Here is a 23,986-nt window from a genome sequence, read left to right as displayed (position 1 = left end):
TTAATGTCGCGCCTGCAGAAACTTGTTCCACTTCCCGGCGTGCACTTTGCAAGTGAGGCCGTCAGCCACGGCACACAGTGGAGCAAGTCAATGGGATACGTCGGACATAAATTGTTTCACTCGAAGTGGAAATTTCGATGTTTATTGCGTCAACTTTTAAATTGTTGATAGTGCCTCGTGGAGGAAATTTTACGTGAAAACCAATGGGATCAATTTGAATACCTCAAATTTTTGTAGTACCACAATGTTGAACCACACATTCTGAAGTGAATTCTATGCCAAAGTCTATATAACGTCCAAAAACCTCAAGTGATAGGAATTTTTCTCCTTACGGAGTGATTTATACTGTGGGGCCGCCTCTGAATTACGTAACGAACTTTTTCGGCATTTTTGACACCCCCCCCCCCAATCCTCCACCCCCTTGTAACACTTTTGTGACATAGGTCCCTTTTCTTTAATACCTAAAAACAAAATGGCGTAACGCTCTCCTTGACCCCCCTCCCCTCCAGAGCGTTACGCAATTTATGGATGGCCCCTGTTACGGAGCGGAATATACTCTTTTTCCGGAGTGCTACACGCTTTGATGGTGCTAATTTCACTCCGCATTCGTATCGCTCGGGAGTTTTGGGTGTCATACAGACTCCGGCACCGAATTTCACTCCTTGATTTTGAACAGTGCGGATTTGCAAGCTTTGAAAGTTTCCACACTACGTCCGGCTCCTCCAGTTGATTTATTCCATTGTGCGCGGCGTCACACCTCAGAACCATGCACCCGCAAAACAAACGCAGGCCTCGCTAAAATATTAAAAAAAAAAAGGGCGCGGGGCGAAGACGCGAGCGCCCCTAAAATTTTTATCATCCCCCGGATAGGCTGAAAAGAGCGCGGGAGGGAGCGCTGCGGAGCCCTCCAACTCGACAGGGCGTTCAACTTACCGGCGAAAAAAAGGGGGAAAGCATCCGGGGCGAGGCGCGAACGATCGATTATCGATATCGCCTCATTTAAATCTACGGTAAAGAATCGATTATTAAGATGTTCGTCGCGAATACCCTATCTTTCGATCTTTTTCCATAGGTTTAAATGGTAGATGAATCGATGTATCGCAAAGCACGCCGCGCTACTGGAAAGCATCCGGGCGCGAGGGGAGACCGACCGGGTATAATTACAAGCACAAAGCGGGGGCGGGGGAGGGGGTGAAGGGGGGGAGGTGGGGGAAACTACTAAAGTGCAACTATTTCCAGCGCCCGCTGGAGGAGGGGCCCGCGGAGGATGTAGGTGCGTTTTAGTTTTCGTGAGCGGAAAATTAATTTCTATGGAGCGATTCGCGAGGGGCCGGGAATAGTTGACAAAGGCCCTGGGAAAAAAGGAGTAAGAAGAAAAATGCGCCTACCCTCTTGACAGTTCTGAACTTATCCCCCACTCCCGGGAGCTGAGCTCGCCCCCTCCGCTAGGCGCTCTTGAGCCGCATTCACAGGTATAATGATATTTTCACGGAGGCAAAAATGAATTAGAGCTGTGTTGGGAGGTATTTGCACTTAGGCGCATTCAGCAACTCTATCAAACCGCGTATGCGCCGTGGAAATAAGTTGGATGTGGGGTTTTCTTGCCGAACGGGGGAGAACTACCCCCCGTGATTGCCGAGTTTGCGGGAGCTTTCGATTTTCGTTGAAAGTTTGCTTTCTGCGATACTTATTGATTTTGCACAACGATAATATAGTGGGTGCGTTGAGAGCGGTGTGTCGATGGGTGCATATAATGGACCAGAAGAGTGGGGCTGTTTTTGTTTTAAGGCTGTTCTGAGGACCATGCTCAGAGTTATTCCTTAAACAGCACCTTTCCTCAATAAGCTCCATGTATCGTAGTTTACAATTTGCAGTAGAGAAGTTTAAGGAAATCCTGAGCATAACATCGAAGTAAGGACGATTTCGACGGATCTCGAGTAAAACGCGACGGTGTTCTTTCGGAATTAGACCCTTACGAGGAATCACGATGATTGTTCACTGCAGAAAATGAAAATAGGAGACAAAATTCTATGATTTTGACAAACTCTAAGCTAGGTACAAACCTACCTTAGAATTTTCAAAGCCGGTGAAAATATCAAGAGGATTTTGGCGCCGAAATCGCTGTGAAAGCGGCTCCTACTGTGCATCCTGTGCATGCATTAAAGATGGTTTGCAGAAAGCTTTAGGACTTGGAGGCATGCAAAATATAAATAATGCAGAACAACTGTATTATTTTGAAAAATCTGAAGGTAGGTACAAGCTAACCTAAAAACTTTCAAAACCGGCAAACTTTTTTTGAAAATCTCGCCGCGAGAGAGCGCTGAGAATCACTGGAAAAAACATATTGGATCTAGAGTCCAGACTCTTAAAAACATCGACAAGAAAAAATACTCTTGATTCAATCAGATTTAAGCTTAAATCAAGAACCAAGCCTCTTAATTTGAGCGGATTTCCTTTTGATTTAAGCTTAAATCTGATTGAATCAAGAGTCCTTTTTCTTGTCAATGTTTTCAAAAATCTGGACTCTAGATCCAATGTTTTTTTTTTTTTTCCCCAGTGATGCAGCTGCATTGCTCACGTTCATGCATCAAGAATATACATGGATTGGATTCCCCGAACTTTTCAGGACTCGAGCGTGGAAATTCGCGGAGAGTGAACTTTGAAAGTTGAAACTCATGTGACAACGAGGCTCTTGAACGATTAGCCCCCACGCGTGAAGCTCTCGCTCTTCAATTAGGACCCGGAAAAATGAAATCCTTCGAGCCTACTTGAAAAATTCGCCAGACGCTCGGATCCCGGATCGCGGGTACGGCGGGTGGCCTGGCAGGGATATGCGGGGGCCTACATGCATATCAGGCCTAAAACAAACACGAGAGCCGTGTAATATGGAGGTGTATTCCCCCCCTCCTCCCTGTGAAAACGTCTGCTTTTACAGCAGGTCCTTGGATCGGTGTTAGACTTATAACGAGTACCGAGGAAAGTTCGTCGTTTTCCTTACGGAAGAGCGTAACTGTATTTCAATGTTGCCAAATTTTCCCTCGGAAATTTCATTTTTACCAAGGTATCTTGGATATTTTTGACTGATTTCACCGGTTTTCCCTCTGATCTCGTGAAAAAATTGGAGAACTTTTGAACAAAAACTGCGAAAGTATACGTTTAAAAAATGTCGTTTGAATCCATTTTGCAACACTGGAATGGAGGAAGAGCGTAACTATATTTCAATGTTGCCAAATTTTCCCTCGGAAATTTCATTTTTACCAAGGTATCTTGGATATTTTTCACCGAAAATTTCGCCGGTTTTCCTTTGATCTCGTGAAGAAATTGGAGAATTTTTGAACAAAAACTGCGAAGGCACGTTTATAAAATTTAGTCGTTTGAATCCATTTTGCAACATTGGAATGGAGGTACCTCCATTCAGAAAACGATGAATTAATACTTGGATCCAGAAATATTGCTTCCATGCACAAACTGATCTAGTGGCTACATCATGGTTCAAATGTATACAAACGTATTACCCTGCTTCTTTCTGATTCGCGCCATATTAAAATGCGCCTAGGCGTTTTTCGCAATCGAAATTTCTCGGGATTAATAAGTCATTATTCGATTTATGACCTGTCAATGACAACATTGTAGTGAATAACACAATTAACCCACATAAAATTTGTACATGCGGTTAGGTATATATTTGTTTTGATTCGAACCTTGGTAAAGTATCTTATAGGTATTCTCATACTCGTAATTCAATCATAGGTACCTACAATTATTTTCACGTACTGCATCGGATATGAAGCAATTGAAGCACTCATCACAGAGGGGAATGAAAAGTTAAAACGTTTAGTTGTCTATCTTTCACTTTCCATCAAATACGTAACGTATAAACGTAATATTCCGGTTCATTCTGATAATAATAGGCCGATGTAGTATTGGGAAATTTCACCATAGGGCAAGGTAAAATCGAATAAAAAATCATCGGATTTTGATCATGCAAATCCAGACGGTTTTCATCCGATGTGTGTGTACGGATTGTATAAGCTGCAATTTGTGCAATCATCCTTAAAATGGCAGCTTCTGAAATATCGGTCAGTATTTTTGATGCAATAAACTATGAAAATTATTTTTAATGTCTCTGAGTTTTGATAACCTCTGCTGACCTTTCGCGAAATAGACCATGTCCAATCGTTCGAATCGCATTATCATCTCATTATTATTCTATTTCTCCTACCTCCTGCCTACCGCCTTCCAATTCCTATAGTAACCCTTATCGATTGTCAATTAGTCATTGAATTGCGACTGGAATTTTACGTGCTTGCGAAAGCCCGCGAAAGTGAGGCTGACTTTTGCGAATGGCCTTTTCCATCAACTCGGTTGTTTAGCCTTTTTAAGAGACATCCGAATGAAAAGGACAAGTTGAGGTAATGTCTATTCATAAATTATGTCGAGCTCTTTAAAGTTCTTGAAAATTTCGTTCCACAGTTGAATAATTGAAAATGTTTAAAAGCAACTTCAAGGGCATTTGAATCAAATGTATCGCGTATTGAGCGCTCAGAGAAAAAACCCCAAAAATCCCATATTTTACTCAGGTACATGCTTGTAACAAATTGAATTGTTTGAGTCGATTTTGCAACCTTGGAATGGAGTCACGCTGCTTCGTCCGAGAAACGGCAAATAGCGTCTCCCGCATACACTGAAACAATATTTTCTTGAGATATTATTTTGACTTAAAGCGTGGTTTTTGTAGACAAAATTTGGTTTTTATGAGTTAAGTACGTGCGGTTACAACTCAGCATCAGTTATATTGAGTTAAAAAAGCGTCGTTTTGCTATCATCAAGTTCAAGTTTAAAAAACGATGGTAAAACAACGTTTCTTTGTGTCAAAAGAACTGACTTTAAGTTAAATCCGTGCGGATATAACGTGAAAAAAAAATCCAAATTTTGTCGACAAGAAACGACGCTCAAGTCAAAATCGTACCTCGGGAAAAATTTGTCTCTGTGTAAACGACTCGATTTCGGTTTCGCAGACTCATCGCGGTGGATTGAGGAGTTGCGTTCGGGGTTCGAGGCCCGTGCTCGCCTCATCGCTCCTCCGAAGTAAGGGCGTACCGCGATTTCCACATGAGCCCTGGAATGCACAGGGTTTTACGGAGCACAGGGATCACGCGGAAAGTGAGATAAGTCCTTACGTCGGAGTGATGTCGAGGAGAAAGCGGAGATGCAGCTCGGAGCCGCATCGCATCGGAGAGCCGATTGTGTTGTCCGCCGATCGCGAATTGCGAATTGCGGATTGTGGATTGTCCCGGCTCCTAATAGAGTTATTTTGCGGGCAACGACGCTGGTAAAACGCACGGCCGCCACCGCGCCGGGATGCCACCTCTACGCCAAAAATTACGCATACTTGTGGGGTTTTACCTGAAAGGGGGAGGGCAGACGCAGAACGCTGTCATAAATTTTGGAGTGAAATTGTCGAAGAATTGACAACAATCGACACAGAATAACTGGATTGCATATTGCAAAAAGGAACCAAGAGCATTCCAATGTTGCTAGGATTGTACAACAAACATTATTTGCAACACTGAAAAAAAAACTCCGGTCGTGGGAGCCGCAATTACGGGCTATATAGAGATACCGTCCGTTCCGGGCTCAAAGGCCGAAAATTCCGGCTGCTGGAGCCGTACATAGCTTCGGCCTCTGAACCCGGAGCAATCGAAGCTACGCCTCCAGCAGCCGAAATTTTCGGCCTTTGAGCCCGGAACGGACGGTATGTCTACATAGCCCGTAATTGCGGCTCCCACGGCCGGAGTTTTTGTTTCAGTGAACAAAATGACTGAAAAAATGAAAAAAATCATATTTACAAGGATAATTTTCCTCTTGAATCCATAGTATATATCGAGAGTAAAGATAACATTTGTATAGATGCCCAATTTAGACTTGTAGGGTAAAGAAAGTTGCACGATCTTAGCGGCATTGAAATGATCCTGGTTCCCTTTTGCAAAATGCAATCCAACCAAAGTCCGTCGAACAGGACTTGCGTCACTTGTGCGACTCTTTCGAAACAAGCTTTGTCAAAGAACATACTGAGGATACTTAATATGTTGAACATATACTGAATCGGAACATACTGTTTACAATAAAATGATTTACACGAGCATATCACTACGTCCTGTTGGATGTAAAAAGGGCGTTCTCTCACTCTTTTTGAAGCAGAATTTATTCCTATATGCCTCTCACACTTGATTTCCGAGTAGGAAAGGATGATTTACGATTTTGATATTTACGAAACACTGTTACTACTCATGCTATTTTCAAAATAAACGCGTCGCTCAAATCTATAAATGTCACTGTCATGCTCTAACGCTTTGCTAATGTATGTATTTTTTGTTTTTGTTGCAGGTGAGTACGGTTCTGAAACAACTTGAAAATTCAAGCAACATGACAGGGAACTCGTGAGTGATGCGAATGTTCATTTCCTAAAAGGATTGTGGGGAATATCATTTTTTTCACAAAATTTCTATAACCACCTTCTGTTAAAAACTATCACTGTGTTGTGCTATAAGTGAGAGGTAAATTTTTGAATATTCCGAGGAATTTCGTTTGTAAACTGAAAAAAGTATAGATACATATACTGCAAGTCTACTTTATTCTTTACACAGTGATACTATTTAGTGAAAATAACCAGAATTATAGTAGTATTATCTAGAATTCTGGTGATACACTCCACAATATGATCATTACATAATATTATGATCAATGCCACCATAGAGTCTGGTGTTAATTACCATACTCCGATCACTGTGTCAGAGTATGGTAAAATCTACCATGTTATTTTTCAGTGTGATTCAATCCAAGGCGTCCAAAAATTTTAATGGAAAATATTCATAACTCCCTTCGAAAACGAATATTCTCCTCACTGAAAAAAAATCTCGGTGTATTTACCAAGAAAAGGGTAAAATTACCCAGAATTCAGGGTTCTATTTGTTCCCAGTTTTTTCTTGGTAAAATTACCATTTATGGAATCGGTAATTTTATCGAGAAATCTCGGTAAAATTGTTGAACTTTCTCGGTAATTTTACTGGACCTTGGTAAAAATGCCAATATTTTTTATCGACTGTGGTAAAATTACCGGGATATGATGGCAAAGTTACCGGGAATCGACTACCAATAAAAGTGGTATTCTTAGCTGAAAAAAAAACAGTAAAAATACCGGTTTTTAGGTAAGCATACCAGTCTGTCTTAGTAAAATTACCAATAATTGGTTAAAAAAAAAGTGAGATGGTAAAGGTACCAACAGACCTTGGTAAAAACGCAGAGAATTTTTTTTCAGTGCTCCAGGAATTTCAACAACATTCGAAAACTCGTAAAGCGTTTTTCCTCAGTATGTACGCAAGGAGCGACACGACATTCTACTTCTGGCATGGGAGACTTTTCCCCCGACGACTTCACGCTGCGTGAAGAGCGCGGAGATCCGAGCCACGGCGGCGAGCGCGGTTGCGGGGGCGGGGTGGGGTGCAGGTGGCAACAATTTGTGAGTTGGCCCAGGTCAGTGCCATGCCGGCGCGGCGTCGCGCCGCGGATTCGGCGGTCGTCGCCCGGGTTCGACTCCTCATACTGGGTTACCACCGCCGGGACGCTCCCACCTACCACGCTCTGATAATTAGAGGAATTGCGCGAGTGCGCCCCCCCCCCCCTTAGACCCCCCTAACCCCCCCCCCCCCCCCCAATCCGCCTGGCGTCGCTCCTTGTTTTTTCGCGTTGTGCCCTCCTGCCCGATGTTGCCGCCTGATTCCTGAACGCGCTTTTTATTTTCGGCACTGTCGGCGGCATGATGTGGAGCACCTAAATAAGAAGAGTACAGACATGTCGGTAATTTTGAGGTTAGGTCCTTGGGCTTTTTGGGCTCAAAAGAGCGACCGGCCTACGGACTTTAATCACTCAGAATGGTGCATTATTACAATATTTACGATTTGTCGCCTGTGAAGCACGTATTTGACTTGGTTTTCGCGTGAACTTAGTGATGTTTGCGAATAAACGCTCGTTTATGAACAGCTATCACCAAAAAAAAGGGTATGCTGATTTAATATCCTGGATGTAAAAAAGTTTGATAGAACTCACAAAACGCTGAATTAACCGCCACAGCAATTAGTTTTACATCTTGACATTGCTATAGTAACTGCTTAAGCGGTTAGTTTGCAGCGTTTTGTGAGCTCGTGTACACTTTTTCGCATCCGGAATGTTAAACCAGCATCCCTTTTTTTTCAATGCGAGCATCTTACATTAGATGATGTGCACGGGAGGTCCTGGTTTTACACTTTCACTGTAAAGATACCTCTCCCACAATTGGACTTCGACTACATTTTGCCATTCCTGGCTCATCCGATAAACACTTATGTACGCAGGGAAACTAATAGTACATACGCTGTTTCTAAACCAAGCCGGTTATTATGGTTCCGAATCGCATAATGTTGGCCAATTAAACAGTCCTTGTGCGACGCCCCCCCCCCCCCCCGTCTTGCTTTGAACCCGAGGATGTTTGAGTAGATCAAAAATGGATGCTCAAATTGATTAAATTTTGCAGTAAGGAAGCACTAGTTCTGGCCCACTTTAGAAACAACATACATGTCATTGGCTTCCCTATGCAGATATGTGCTTTCATGGGAGAGAGAGAAAAAGTGGTTCCTCATTGCAAAATGTGATCCAAATGTCCATACTCCCACTATTAAGGTGTCTTATTTATTATTATTACACCCACCGCCATCTCTCAGTCTACCTCCTCCCTCATTCCGCGCAGCTCTTCGTTCCCCTCACCCTCCTTCCTCCCGACTTGTTGCCCCCTCCCCCCTTGTTTACTTTTCCATCGCGGCTCATAGAGACCGAACGGCTGCTTTTTTTAGGCCCTCTTTCTTTGGCCGAAATTAACGGTCCTGCTAAAATATTCTCCGCGTGCATCGCAAGCGTCTGCGCTGTTGTCTTGCCATTTCGTTCTCTCACGATTCTACCGCTTGCAGCAGGCGGGAATCTTTGGAACGGAGGTGTGTTTGTTATTCTGGTGAGAAGACGAAGAAAATATCAGTGCCGCCTCATAGAGAAAAAAAGGAGATTTTCGCATTTTGAGGATTTGTTTGCCCCCGTGACGTAAGTTGAGAAAGAGAGTTCGGTCATATGGACCGTATGTACGGTGTTCAATATCGGCTGCATTGCTTGGTTCATTTGGACATATTTATGCTAAAAGGAACTATGTGCATAGGGTTTGCGTGTAACATAGTTTCCTTATAGCATAAATACGTCCATACAACAGTGTTCCGGGTTCTGGGAACCGTAATCTGGGTTCTGGGAACAGTATTCTCGGTTCCTACGACTGAGCTTTTAAACCGAATCGAACCAACGAAAAAGCTCGGTTGCATGCACCAAGGATACGGTTCCTAGAACTGAGAGAGCGGTCACAGGAACTGAAGGATGCGGCCGATATTGAACACCGTACGCACGGTTCATGTGACCGATTTTTTTTCTAACAAGTGTATCTAGATAAGTACAATATAACGTCGATATCCAGCAAAATCCGCCGGTAGAAATTCGTCGATACCTATCGAATTAATTGATGTTTTCTTAACACAGGCTGTGCGTTTAACATAGCTGAGAAGGTCGATGGCCTGCAAGTTTCTATCACAGACGGTTTGTGCGCATAAATATTTTAACTCGCTTCTGCCTCATGTTCCATTCCGCAACTAATGCAGTGGCGAGGTATGAATGATCGATTATCGATATTTCTTCATTTGAAGCTATGGTAAAAGATCGATTGAGGTGTTTGTTGCGAAAACCCTGCTTATCGAACCTTTTGCATAGGTTCAATCGATGTATCGCCAAGCGCGACACGATGCATTTATCGCGAAGGGCGTTGGCTGCTCGTTCGAACGCTATTTTTATAGTCTGATTTTGGGCGCGTGATTCGTTTTTCGTGCTGAAAAAATTCGTGTGATTATTTTTAAATGTAAGCGGAATAATTTAATGATTGTAGAAGGATTTTTTTATTACTCACTAGGATGTAGATCTACCTGCGCCACGTAAAATGTTGTCAAATGCATTTTTTTACCGGCGAATTGACGCGGAATGAGTATACCTAAATTATTGACGAGTAATGGAAACACTTTTTTATTCATCGACCATGGAGAAAAAGAAAGTCTACGAATTATTCTCGTGCATTCTGAGAAGTGTTATTTAAAAAATTGCCTTCTACTTGAGTAATCAAATGTCAACGTTGGTAAAAATATGAAAAACCCAAACCAGGAATACTTCTCTTAAATTTTGTGAGATTCAGCGTTTGGATAAAATATTCTCGTAACAAAAAAATAAATGTTTCTCTGTTGTTTTCTAAATCTAATGCAATTTCGTCCTATTCACGAAGAATCTCCTGTTAAAAAGTGCAAAAAGAGTGAGGAATTAATATCTCGGTTTGCAACGTTGTAAACTTCCTGCCATATTTCATTGCTTAAATTGTAAACTACTCAACGTCAATTCTTGAAAACTTCCGTTAGTGTTTTTTATTTTTTTCTCTTTGTGCCAAGAAAACTCTATGAACATTTCAAGAAATGGTTTTGATTTGTTCTGTTCCAAAAAATAAAATGATAGCGGAAATTTTCGAACACCGCAAACGAGATACGTGGTCTAATAGTTTCATCGTCGTCATGTAAAATAGCATGTATTCACGTGCAAAATGACAAGCAGATGTGCTTCTCTGAGCTATTTAATCCAAAAAATTTAGTTCATACTCGCTGGATTCGGTCGATTCAAACCAACTTGCCCTCAATATTTTCCCGCCGCAAAGACAAAAAGCCCGAAAGTCTACCCTGAAAACCCGCGTGCCCGCTTCCCTGTGCGACAGCCGGAAAACCAGATGCGAAGCGAAAGTTGTTTACAAAGAGGATGAAGTCAACGTCCCCGTTGCGGAGGGGCGGGGGATGTTTCGAGTATTTAGGGGTTGCGCCGGGGGGAGGGGGTGGCGTATGGAACGCTCCCTCCCCCGCCCGTCCGGGCGCCGGGCGCCCCTCCCAATTTAAAGCGGAGAATTTATTCCGCTTTCGCACTGGAATCCTGATTTCCAACCCCCCCCCCCTCCAGCTCCGCGGGGCGGGCGCGCCGGTTTCAAGGTCACATTTCATTGACGAAAATCATCGGAGTTTACTACGCGGGGCGGCCGTCGGGGTTGGGGGCGGGGGAGCGTGCCGCCGCATTTTCACGGCTGAAACCGCGTTTTCATTAACCTGCTTTCGGGGCGCTGTTGACTGGGTTTCAGCCCGGGCGCTAATTGCGTTTTCAGCGGCTTTAAAGTGAGTTCTGAGTCGCTTCGCGCGATTGTTCGCTCCCAGTTATTTCGGAGTTGCCGCAGCGGGCCGATTGTTTAAATTGATAGGCAAAGCGATAGACAAAGAGGACATAATGAGTCCAGAGCAATCCCATTGGTTATAATTTGGGTGGTTCTTATGGACATAAGGCGGTAGATGGTAGGCTATAACTAAAGGGTCTCTCGTGAGTTGCCGTTAGCCAGTCTATTACCAACGTTCCATGTTCATTGCAACCACCTGCTTCCACCAATAGGATCCCTCCATATCATATTTGTCTTCACTGCGTATAGCCTCATCTATCAATGTCAACAATCAGCCCGCTGGGGCCGATGTAAACTATGAAAGATTTCCTCTGAATAAAAATCGCTAAAAAAAATACTGCGTTTGATTGCAACGAAAAAAAAACCGCTGACTAACCAGTTTAAGCATATCAAACATGGACACAAGTAGGCAAAGCAAAATGAACGGAACTGTGCGATTTTGGCACTACAATTTTTGGCTCATACAGGACCGTTCCTTTCCCTAAATAATGTAACGCACTTTTTTGGAATTTTTGACCCCCTACCCCCCGGGCGTTACGTAATTTAGGAACGGCTCGTACATATGAACACCTATCTGATAGTGAAACTATACATAAAATATGTCATCTCACAGTTAAGCTGATTCCACTCTAATTGGCTCATCGATGACTCTTAAGGACTTCATTGACCCTAGGGTAGAGAGGAAGTATTGTCATCCTCCAAGAAAAAAAAAAAAAAAAAAAAAAAGTTGAAATTTCATCATTTCAAGACGTTTTAAGGTCCCAGGAGTCAAAATAACCATACTTGAAAAAATGTGTGTCCGTCCGTGTGGCGTCCCCCAAATCTGTCTACAGCGATATCTCAGAATCTATCTGTTCGATTTTTTTTTTTTTTTTTTCTATTGTTTGTTACCAATTAATAGTAGTAAGAGTATGTGGAGGACCGTTTTACGTTTGAATTGGCGGCGTTTCAGCCCGTCTCTTCCGGGTGTCTCGAAATGACGAGCGCCGCCTATTCCCAATCACCGTTCAGTGACCCCTCCCGGAGCCCGGGATAACTCCTCGCAGATCGATGAGACGCGTCGGGTTCGGTCGGGCCGGACGCAAAGAAAGCGAGGGAGAGGCGAAAGACGGCGTGGGATGCAACTTGCAAGTCAGTGACGCGGCGTGTTTTGCGATATATCGATCGATCTCCCAGTTAAACCCGTGGAAAAGGATCGATAAACAGGGTGCCTGCAACGAAGAAATGCATGAAGCGCATGAAGAAATATCGATGACCGATCATTCACTCCTCACCACTGTCTATTGATCGATTGATCGATTGATCTGCCATTTAAACCCATGGAAAAAGATCGATAAAGAGGGTGTTTGCGACGAAGAAATGCATGAAACTTATGGAGAAATATCGATAACCGATCATTCACTCCTCATCACTTTCGATTGATCGATTGATCTGTCATTTAAACTCATGGAAAAGGATTGATGAAGAGGGTGCTCGTAACGCGCACCTTAATAATCGATCTTTTATCATAGTTTCAAATGGGGAAATATCGATAATTGATCATTCACGCCTCACAACTGTCGATTGATCGATTAATCTGCCATTTAAACCCATGGAAAAGGATTGATAAACAGGGTATTCGCAACGAACACCTTAACAATCAATCTTCTACCACAGATTCTAATAGGGAAATATCGATGATCGCTCATTTACGCCTCACCACTATCGATTGGTCCAATGATCTGCCGTGACATTCATGCATTTGTATCCTTGAAATTTTCAGATATTTTAGATTGAATTGCGTAAAAAATTGCCTGACAATTTTGGAAAATAATATTCGCAATTTTCCCAGTAAATCCGGTTTTCATCGGAGGAAACTTGGCAGCCTCTGAAAGCTCATACGGCGTTCTTCCTTAGCACGGCAGTACAGGACCGACGCGAGGCGAAGCCTTCAACTTTGACCTCAAATAATGCGACAGAGCGGGCTGGGTGTGCGTCGGTTTCTTTCGGTTGGGTTCGATCTATGTGAGCCTGTTGTCAAAACGCGCAACTGGCCCCTTTCCGGTCGATTTGACCGCGGAACGCTCCGATTTTCGCGCACGATTTTACTACAGTGGGCCAATTTCGCGAATACAAGTGGGCGCAAGGAGTTGCAGGGCCTCCTCGCCGTCCCCGGCCCCTCTCCATGCAAAACCAAAGCGAAGAGGGGAGCGTTCTTGCCCGGAGCATGAAAAAAAACGAGAAGGAAATGCAGTCCGAACACTGTTGCCACGATGCTCTCGAAATTAAAAATTTGAAGACGAAACAGACAACGCACACACCGCCGTGCCGAGGAAGAACGCCGTATGAACATTCGAGGGTTCCCAAATTTCCACCGATGAAATGTTTATTTTTGAGGAGGGTTATGAATATTTTCCCTTGAAAGGGTATCCCGGGATCAGCATGTCAAAATGCCCTTGAGAATGGATTTTTAGCCCAAAAAAGCGGTTTTTGGGGGTCTGAGGGGGGGGGGGGCGGAGGGGGTTGAGGGGCTAAAATCCCCCCAAACCTAAGTTTCAGGACACCCTTGATGACTTAAAATGGTTAAAATAAAAATCCATTCACAAAGTCATTTTGACATGCTTATTCCGGGATACCCTTTTCAGATAATTTAGATCTGACGGTGAACAAAATTATGTGAAAAATCGGAGGAAAAAAATTCACAGATTTTCCTGGAAATTAATGTTTTATCGAAAGAAATTTGGCAACGTCTGAAGGTTTATACGGCGTTTTTCCTTACCGCGGCAGCACAGTGGATCGAGTTAATCGATGAGGTCGGACGTGATTTAAAAGCTTTAAAAGCGTATATCTTCAGCAATATACAATGATGGTGTTTCAAAAACTGTTTCATTGGTTTCTCGTAAAATTGTCTACAAGAAGCACCGCTTAACATTAAAATGGTGCCGAGATAGACGTAAAATTTTACCATTTTTGCGTAAAATTTCATGGCCGATTTTGTCCAAAGACGCGTTCCTTTGGGTGACGTTCGCACTTGAGTACCTGTGCAAGGAGTCTTATCCTTTCACTATAGAAAAAGTGTGACACATATTAAATTGGTCTCTCGACACACGAAACGCCTTCATTTAGAAACGATACTTCCTAGCGTGACCGCCGAGGCCGAATAGTTGCATCAGTTAAAACCCCTATCAAACGTATAGCAGCGTAAATTAGTGAGAAATGTGCAGCTTGAGATAATTTTTTCATGAAGAGTGTCGACCCATTAGAAATGCCTTCAATTAGAAAAGATACTTCCTAGCGTGGCCGCGAAGTTCGAATAGTTGTATCATCTACGTGTTTGTAAGTTTTCATGCTAGTTCCTCCGTTCCTAGTTTTGAATCGAGGTAAATAAACGATAAACAAAGACGAAAACAAGAAGAAGAAGAGGAGAGAAGGAGAAGGCTGAGGAAAGAACAAATCAACATTATTCTTTCAAGTTTTCACAGAATTTCCTTCTTATAGAGAAGAAAAATTTAGGAGGTTTTGAAGAAACATTCCCGAAATCCTGGCTCCGTTCCCTCTCTCATTTTGTTCGCTGCTTGCGCTAAGACATAGCCGACCAATCACGCTCCGCCTTTTAACCTAGGTCATCCATGCACTAGAAAAAAAACACATTGGATCTAGAGCCCAGACTCATGAAAACATTGAAAAGAAAAAATACTCTTGATTCAATCAGATTTTTGCTTAAATAAAAAGGAAATCCGCTCAAATTAAGAGGCTTGGTTCTTGATTTAAGCAAAAATCCGATTGAATCAAGAGTATTTTTTCTTGTCAATGTTTTCAAGAGTCCGGACTCTAGATCCGATGTGTTTTTTTTTCCAGTGTTTCGCCCCGACAAACAAGAAATTTCAACAATCAGGCTGCGGGCCTAAATCTGTGCAAATCTGGTGGCAACGCTGCCGCTTAGAGCGTTGTATGGTGCATAATTGATACGCCTGGGTTCGGAACGATTCGCAAGGTTACTTGCGCATATTTGAATACGCCGGGCCAGGCAGGAGCAGCGGCGGCGGGGAGAGGGGCGCGGGGTAGGGGGGGAGGGGCGGGGGCCGCTGCTTCGGTGCAAGGGGGCCTTGTTTCGCTGTTGCTGTTTCGCGAGAGCGCAAAATAAACCGGAAACGGGTTCGACATACAGGAAATAAGTCTTGGCGGCAATCACTGCACGCTGCACTCCGACCGGCCTACTTCGGCTCTGTTGCCGCTCGCCAGACGCAGCTCCAGTCGAACGCCAATGCGGAATCATCATTGATAGACATACCGGGCTATGATTGGTGGATAAACGGATGTAGCATAGATAGACATACCAGTCGCCCAGTAGGCACATTTTTTGCAAGACTTTGGAGAGAAATGCACTGGTAAAAAAAAACCTCTTGGTTCAAGAGTGCAGTTCCTTGTCGCCGAATTTAAGAGTCTGGACTCTTGTTTAAAGCGGATTTTGAATTGAATCAATGCAAAATCCGCTTGAAACAAGAGGTCAAGACTCTTAAATCCGGCGACAAGAAACTGCACTCTTAAGTCAATGCAACGCGGCATTGGTCCAAGAGGGTTTTTTTTACCAGTGTGGAGTCGCAGTTCCAGTCAAACGCCAGTGCGAAATTATAATTGATAGACATACCGGGATATCATTGGTGGATAAACGGATGTATCATAGATAGACATACTAGTCGCTCAGCAGGCACATTTTTTGCACGACTTGGAGAGAAATGGAGTCGCAGTTCCAGTCGAACGCCAGGCAAGGTCTAAATACGGAATTATTTTTGATAGACATACCGAGTTATCATTGGTATATAAACGAATGTATCTCAGATAGACATACCAGTCGCCCAGCAAGAAATTTTTTTGCAAGACTATGGAGAGAACAGAAGTCGCAGTTCCATTTTTAAAAGTCTAGTTACAAAAGATGTTAGCGTTCGTAGGAATGATAGACTCCAGCTGGGCCCTTGCAAGTGGCAACTAAGCAAGCATATGCTTTTGACCCCATCCTCGCATTGAGTACGTGACTAATTACAGACGTGAACTCGCCCATAGTCTCGTCTCAGACGGCCATTACGCAGACCATACCTTTAAACGTAAAAGTACCTTTAAACGTAAAAAAAACCGGTTTCTGTTCAAGAATCTTGAAAATATTATAATTTTCAAGATAATATTTTTCAAACTGTACCTTTATCAAAGTGAGAAGGAACAATTTCTACAGGATTTCTACCGCTTGCCTAAATTTCACGCGGGATCATGGGAAATTCTCGGATTCACTCATTGAAGAAACATTAACGTTACCAGTATAAATTAGAATTAGTCACTTTAAAGTCATATAAGGGACTCTTTTTCCATGCACTGGAAAAAAAACACATTGGATCTAGAGTCCAGACTCTTGAAAACATCGACAAGAAAAAGGACTCTTGATTCAATCAGATTTAAGCTTAAATCAAAAGGAAATCCGCTCAAATTAAGAGGCTTGGTTCTTGATTCAAGCTTAAATCTGATTGAATCAAGAGTCCTTTTTCTTGTCAATGTTTTCAAGAGTATGGACTCTGGATTCAATGTGTGTTTTTTTCCAGTGCATGTAACACATATTAGCGCCTACAAGACTGCACGAATACTTCACGCATTGCATCAAACACAGTGCGGTTATTGTGGTCAGCGTGAAACGGATAGCGCCTACAAGAATGCATGAATATTTCACGCATTGCGCCTTACACGGTGCGGTTAAATTAAGAGGCTTGGTTCTTGATTTAAGCTAGATTCTGATTGAATCAAGAGTACTTTTTCTTGTCGATGTTTTCAAGAGTCTGGACTCTAGATCCAATGTGTTTTTTTTTCCAGTGTGTGCATCAACCAGGTCTCATTTTGCAAAGTTACGATTGACCAAGATCCTTTGACAAGCTATCGACGTGAAGTTCCAAAATCAGCTTCGTTCCGAGCGAATCGAATGTTTCGTCAATACTTGGGGTTGTCTGGCCGGCTTTGGTTGAATGAACTTTTTCGGTCCGCGACGATCACCGGGGGACGGCGAGTTCAGACTGTAGGGGGCACGAAGGAGGCGGGTGGGGGGGGGGGCGAAATTGAAAGACTAGCGAAATTAAAGGCGCGGCGCGTCAGGGTTAATGACGTCTAAAAGGGCGAAAAAAGAGGGGGTGCCCGCCCCCCGCGTCCACCCTGTCCCACCCCGTTGCTCCGGGCCGCGGAGGGCGGAAGGGGTTCGGTTTCGATAAAAATATCGAAGGAGTTCTGCGCGCGAAAAAATCACCCTCCCTTCGGCCGACGCTCACTGGGGCGAGTCGATAGGGAAACTCGGACAAAATCTGGAAACTTTGAAAGTTTATATTCTCGAAAATACGAAACGAGAGAGTCATTAGCTTGGCATTCTTTGCGATATATCGATTGATCTGCAATATAAACCTATGGGAAAGGATCGATTTACAGGGTGTTCGCACCGAACACCTTAATAATCGATTCTTTACCATAGCCTCAAATGGGAAACTATCGAGAATCGATCATTCTCGCCTCGCCACTGGAGAAAGTTTCTTGATTTTTCTTGATTTAAGTAAAAATCCGATTGAAATAAGAGTATTTTTCTTGTCGATGTTTTTAAGAGTCTGGACTCTAGATCCGATGTGGTTTTTTTTCCAGTTTTCGATTCTGAAGATATAGTTTAGACTTTCCTATTGTTTTCATATGAGAGGAGTATGAAGACATTTGACGGAAGTCGTTGAGACCCATGCTCGCCTCTGATTGGTGCCGGATGACACTATTCGGTTCGGCGCGAAACTAGGGCGTTTTGAATTGGCTGAAAAGTTGCGCTCATTGAACTACGTATTTTTCGAATTCTGAGTTACTTTGTCGCGTTTTAAATGTGCGCATCGTGCTCTACGCGTCATTCACCTTTGGTATGGTAAATCTGCAAGTCAAAATTCGAAATTCAAAAAAACTTTAAAGAGCGTCAATCAGAATGCGAATTTTATCCCCCGTTTTTTTGCCTTTCTACCCCCCGGGGGGCAAACGACGAACCTGGCACTATTCCAACAATACCTCTCTCCGGAGTATTTTGGCGAATATTTTGGCGTTTTTCCTGTTCATTTGTGGGTTCATCCTCAAAATTTTCAGCCGCTGACGTGCGAGAATAAAGGTTTTTGCAGAATCTAGTTCAAAATGCCAAAAATGGGTGTGCAAATTCTTTGTCTTGTATCCGAATGGCTTTATGTGCAAAAAAAGGATAATGAGAGAGAAACCTCCCAAAATCCGTTCATCGCCATGGCGTCATATCATTGTAACCTGAGCACAATCCCACTAGATACCCCTGAGTTGTTCCTAGTTGAGAAAGTTCCTAAGCTTGAGAGAGTGCATTGTGGTGGGCAGGCAGTTGCACATAGCTGACGATTTTTCGGAATGTTTGAAGTATCTGATCGCAAACGGTAAGCCAAAATTCCTGATTCATTCACCGTAGAAATGTGCGAAATCATTAGAAACTACCCGATGCAATGGTACCGTACCTATAAAATTAATTTTGAATTCTTTGACACTATCTCATTGAGATTATTGTGTCCGGTAGTCGCGGTCACTCGCCTGATTTTTTTTTAAAAATACCAATAAACCAATCGGATCGCATTCAGCAAAAAGGAACCAACGCTATTACAATGTTGTAAAAATGTTGCTTCTTCATAATTATCTAAAAAAAAATCTCCTGGAATAGCATTTAGCTTTGGCCTCCCGCCGAAAAATTATTAATTTCAAAGTATAATACACGTGTAAATTTTAATATTGTATATGTATTGAGTATTTTTAACACAAAATGAGAAGTTCTACGATTTTGAAAACACTGTGATCGCGCGGTTTCTTTTTGCTAAAATGTTTTTTTAAAAAAATTTTGCTACCAAATTAACTTTCTTTCGATTATTTAGAAAATTTTGTTCGCAATTTAATCTAATATTTCGGAAAATTTCAAGGAATTACATGCCTAACTTTCCTTATAAATAAATAAATTGTCGTGGGAAGTTTGGTAATATTTGAGTGCTCATACGGCGTTTTTTTCCTAGCACGACAAAGTCGGGGTGATAAAATTTCATAAAAAATAAAAACTTGAAATTTCGCGTGAAGTATTTCCAGAAATTCATGAAATATATCGAAAAATACCGGTTCCTTTTCTTGTTTCGCAACATGTGAAGATGGCTTTCCTCTATTTTTGTGTGTTTGCGTGCAAATTGCATACTCTGGACCCTGAAAATATGAAATATTTCACGGCCTCGTGAAATTTCATGGAATTTTTCACTAAGATTTCCAATCTTACATTTCTTCCCTACGGTTCATGGCACCCTAGGCAGATTCCTGCCGTGTTTTCTTAAAATCCGAGGGTGCGTTCAGGAATTCGAGCATGGCACCCCGAGTGCGGAGAGAGTGCAAAGTTAAAGCAAACAGCAGACAGCCCATAATGCACACACATACCCACCTATTTATGCAATAAAAACTGGGACTCCACCACCCACCACGGCGGCGTTATACTTTATTGATCCCTGCCGCCCCGTATTTAGCACCTATCTTGCACAGCCACTCATTTTTCTTCCTTTTTTTCTAATTTTTTCGTCTCTCTCGCGCTTTCCCTCCCCCCTCCCTTCTCTCTCGCTCCCGGAGCCGGCTGCGTTTTCTCTCGGCCGGCTCTTTTGCCTTTGCCTTTGCTTTTGCCGTTGTCTCTTTTTCCATCATTTGCGCCCGCGGCTTGTCTTGTCGAGACCAGTGGCGTGGCGTGCTTCGCGATATATCGATTGATCTGCCATTTGAACCTATGGAAAAGGATCGATTATAAGGGTGTTTGCAACGAACACCTTCATTATCGAGTCTTTACTATAGCTTCAAATGGGGAAATATCGATATATCACGATGGTGTTGGAAAATGGCCAAAAACGAAATTCGTCAAACTAAATGGCCAAGAATGTTCATAAATACGCGTTCCTCCGCAAAAATCAGTTAATTTACGCTCAATTTAAGTCAAATATGTGCTTTTAAAACGACAGGTCCCAACACTCTGGAAATTTGAATTCATGGATTGGCCGCCCCTCTGGGCCCTAAAGGCTCGGTTGCCTAACCTCAAAATTACCGACATGTCTGAACTCTCCCTATAGAAATATTCTGATTTTAAGTATTTTTTGCGATAATGGATTGCATTTTTTAAAAAAAAACCAAGAGCATTACAATATTGCTAAGATTCTGCTATTTCTTCTGTCTTAAAAGAAAGACCTGATCGTCTATGAACGGTTTGTCGATTACTCCCTAAACTCTGTAAATTTAAGACGATAATTACCATATAAATTTCACATTTTTGCATGATTTCAGTACTCTTATTGCAAAAGATTAAGTTACACAATTTTAGCAACACTGCAATGCTCTTGATTCCTTTTTGCAAAATGCAATCCAAATAATTTGTTGGCATGCCCATACTCTCCCTGTATTAGTGCTCTAATTTAAATTATTTTGTGTTTAAACCATTTTGGTGGCGATTTTAGACTAATGGAATCTGTTTGTGTTTTTGTGTATGTTGGTGGGCGACAGGACTGGAGCGAATCGCGGAAGAGTTGATGGGGAGGAGGAAATGGCAGCACTATCACTCGAGCCTGCTGCCCGAATACAGTGCCCAGCTTCAGATGGAGGAACAGAAGGACTGGTCCCCGGTCGCTGCTGACAAGTGCGTCCTATGCCCCACTGACAAACCCAGCCCCACCGATATCACCAACCTCCAGGTAACCAACAGTTACAATAGTAGCAACATCATGTTTACAGTTAATTTTTAGCGTTCACCACGTTAGTAGTGTTAGTTCGTGTTATCAAGGGAGAGATGAATGAAACTAATAGAAAAAGGATAATTCGTTCGTCGTAAATATAATACCCTTCAAATTTTGTTCAGGCATTATTTCAAAATTAGTGATGAGAAAATCCATAAAAGCCTGAAATTCGTATTGACCAATGGAGTGCCACTTTTTGGGATTGAGTTGCAATATCTAGTTTCTCTACATAGGCACTTTGTTATTCCGACGCTGCAACTAACGACAACTCCCGTGCATATCTGAAGAGGTTAAAAAAGCAGAAGCGCCTTCAACTTTTGAATATGCAACATGCACGTCCGCGGAACACGAATAGTTGCATCAAAGCGCCGCAGTCAACTCAGTGTAGTCTCTGTAAAACTGAAACGCCTACAATTTTTGAATATGCAACACGCACATCCAAGATATAGAAAATATAGGCAAAATTTAAAAAAGAAAAAGAAAAAAACCGTAAATGTGCATCAAAAACTTTTGAGGAAAATGAAAAAACCAAGTTGTAAATTTGTTTTATATTAATTGTAATTATTGACCGATTCAAATTTTAAGATTTTTGACCGGCCAGTCCGCGGACTGGCATTCATCTTACCGATTAAAATAACAAAACGATAATAATTATAAATGGGCTTCCAAGGCTGAAAGGAGAACAAGAACACTACACCGGGGCGTTTCGGGCCAATTATATCTAATCGGACAAATTGCATGCAACTTCTTCGTTGCATGGGACCAGAACGTCGCAGTTTTGTATTCTTCTCTTCATAGTGGCCATGCGGACCATTTCATTACTTTCGACTTGTCTTTTCGGTCTTTGCAGAACGACCTTATATTAGAGTTGAAATGTTTGGGTGAGAATCCACCTCTGCCAATACCTAGACTAACTGCTAACATTAACAGATTCGTCTCATCAGAAACAGCGTCCTGCGTCCTGGTCGTAGATAAAAATAAAGTTCTTTGGCGCTGCAAATTTCATGACACAATAGCACTCATTACGGAATCAAATTAAAATAATTTACTTGCCGGGGTGTCAGGGCAGAGAGAGTGCTCAGGGTTCACGCGTTTATTCTAAGGATTTCAGAATTGAGATCTCTTCAACGTTGTTCTACGAATGCATGTTTTTTCCCGGATTGAAAAAGCTTAATGAACAGCACCGGGAAAAACCTTTTCCTGTTAGAGCTGAAAATTTTTCAATCCAAAAATAGCACCCATTGCCAACAAGGAACGTTGGTTCTTGGTGATTTTCCATTCATTTATCCGTGTCAAATTTTTTCTTCTCGGGAGAATATCTCGCCGGACAAAAATTTTATCATGCAAAAAAGGTCTTAAAAACAGGCGAAATTGACCTGAGATTAAAACTGACATTTTTTAGTCCAGTCATACTGATTAAAAATTTAATGACTTTAAGTACAGGAACGTAGTTCTTTAATTATCTACGCATTCATATCATCAAAGGACAGACCACTTTCAACACTTTGCACGCCAAGGCTCGTCAAGGCAGTGATTTGTCCCCACCGTAATCAGGGTGTGTCATAATTTGAAAATAAGAAAATTTAATGGGTCAATAGACAAGGCATAAATTTAAATACCATGTTATGTGTTTTCTCCTCAGAATTTTACGTAAAAAGGGATTCAGGTGGCAGATACATTGGAGGGGATTCTTAGCAGAATTGAATGACATTCGCTCGTAGCAGTTATACAAGACTATGGGGGCGTGCACTTAAACATTCTTGACCTCAAATAGAAGCGTATCGAAAAAAGGGCACTTCAAATCCGCCAGAAAGTGCCTGAGACAGACGAAGAAAGTTCGGAAAATTATCGATCAATCGTACTAATTTTTCAATTAATAACTACGGTTTCTGCCTTAGTTTAGAAACAACTTACGGACCATTCGTTTCCTCATGCTCATAAGTGTTTAACGGATGAGCCAGAAATCGTAGCTCATAATTGCAAAATGCACGTAAATATAAGGAGCGAATTCTCCAATAAGGCACCCTTAATTTTTGGGATAACCCCTGACACTTTTATTCCGGGTTCTTTTTCCTTTGTAATTTTTTAGAGATAATATTCATTTTTTCTTCTCATTCTTTTTATACCCGTACTTGAGAATCTTGTGCTATTATTTCATAATCTTTACGGAATTCACGGAAAAAAAATTAGGTAGCATTTACCATATTCTGATTAATAAACGGCACTGCCAGAGAGTATGGTAACTTTCATCAAAATTATCGTGAAAGTAACAAGATTTTTCCTTACTGTGACAATAATTTTAGTGGAAGTTACCATACTGTCTGGTTATGCCGTGAACCAGAGTATTGTAAATGCTACTCAACTTTTTCCCCTTTTTTTTTCAACTGAAGACTTTTTGGCGATTTACATTGTCCCCTATTCTCAACTGGATTGCATTTTGCAAAAAGGAACCACTAGCATTGCAATGTTGCTAAGATTGTGCAACTTCTTTTGTCTTGGAGGAAAAACCCGATTATCCCTTAATAGATTCTATTTTACTCGCTAAAAACTGTAAATTTAAGAAAAAAATTACCATCTTAATTTCATAGTTTTTCACAATTTCCGCAATTTTATTGCAAAGGATGAAGTTGCACAATCTTAGCATCATTGCAATGCTAGTGGTTCCTTTTTGCAAAATGCAATCCAACTTATCCCTGTTCCGTGTCTCCCGTTCTAATCCGAGATTCCCTCCAAACACGGCAACGGTGCTGTCTGACAACTTTTAGACCGTCTCTCACGGATCGCCCCCCTCATTTCGCGAGGGAGGGGGGCGTGGGGTTGGGGGGCGATATTGAAA

General features: G+C 42.2%; 1 protein-coding gene across 1 annotated transcript in view; it reads left to right on the top strand.

Moving 5' to 3' along the window:
• The window catches only part of Eip93F (Ecdysone-induced protein 93F), a 133,326-nt gene that overhangs the window by 74,328 nt on the left and 35,012 nt on the right, over nucleotides 1-23,986 (top strand). The window contains 1 exon segment of the mRNA XM_072304514.1: nucleotides 20,921-21,108. Within this exon segment, the coding sequence (XP_072160615.1) occupies nucleotides 20,921-21,108 (188 nt within the window).

This window comes from Bemisia tabaci, chromosome 9 (genome assembly GCF_918797505.1).
Source record: "Bemisia tabaci chromosome 9, PGI_BMITA_v3".
In the NCBI taxonomy this organism is placed as follows: domain Eukaryota; kingdom Metazoa; phylum Arthropoda; class Insecta; order Hemiptera; family Aleyrodidae; genus Bemisia; species Bemisia tabaci.
Note: the sequence above shows the minus strand (reverse complement) of the source record. Positions and strands in the feature narration are given on the sequence as shown.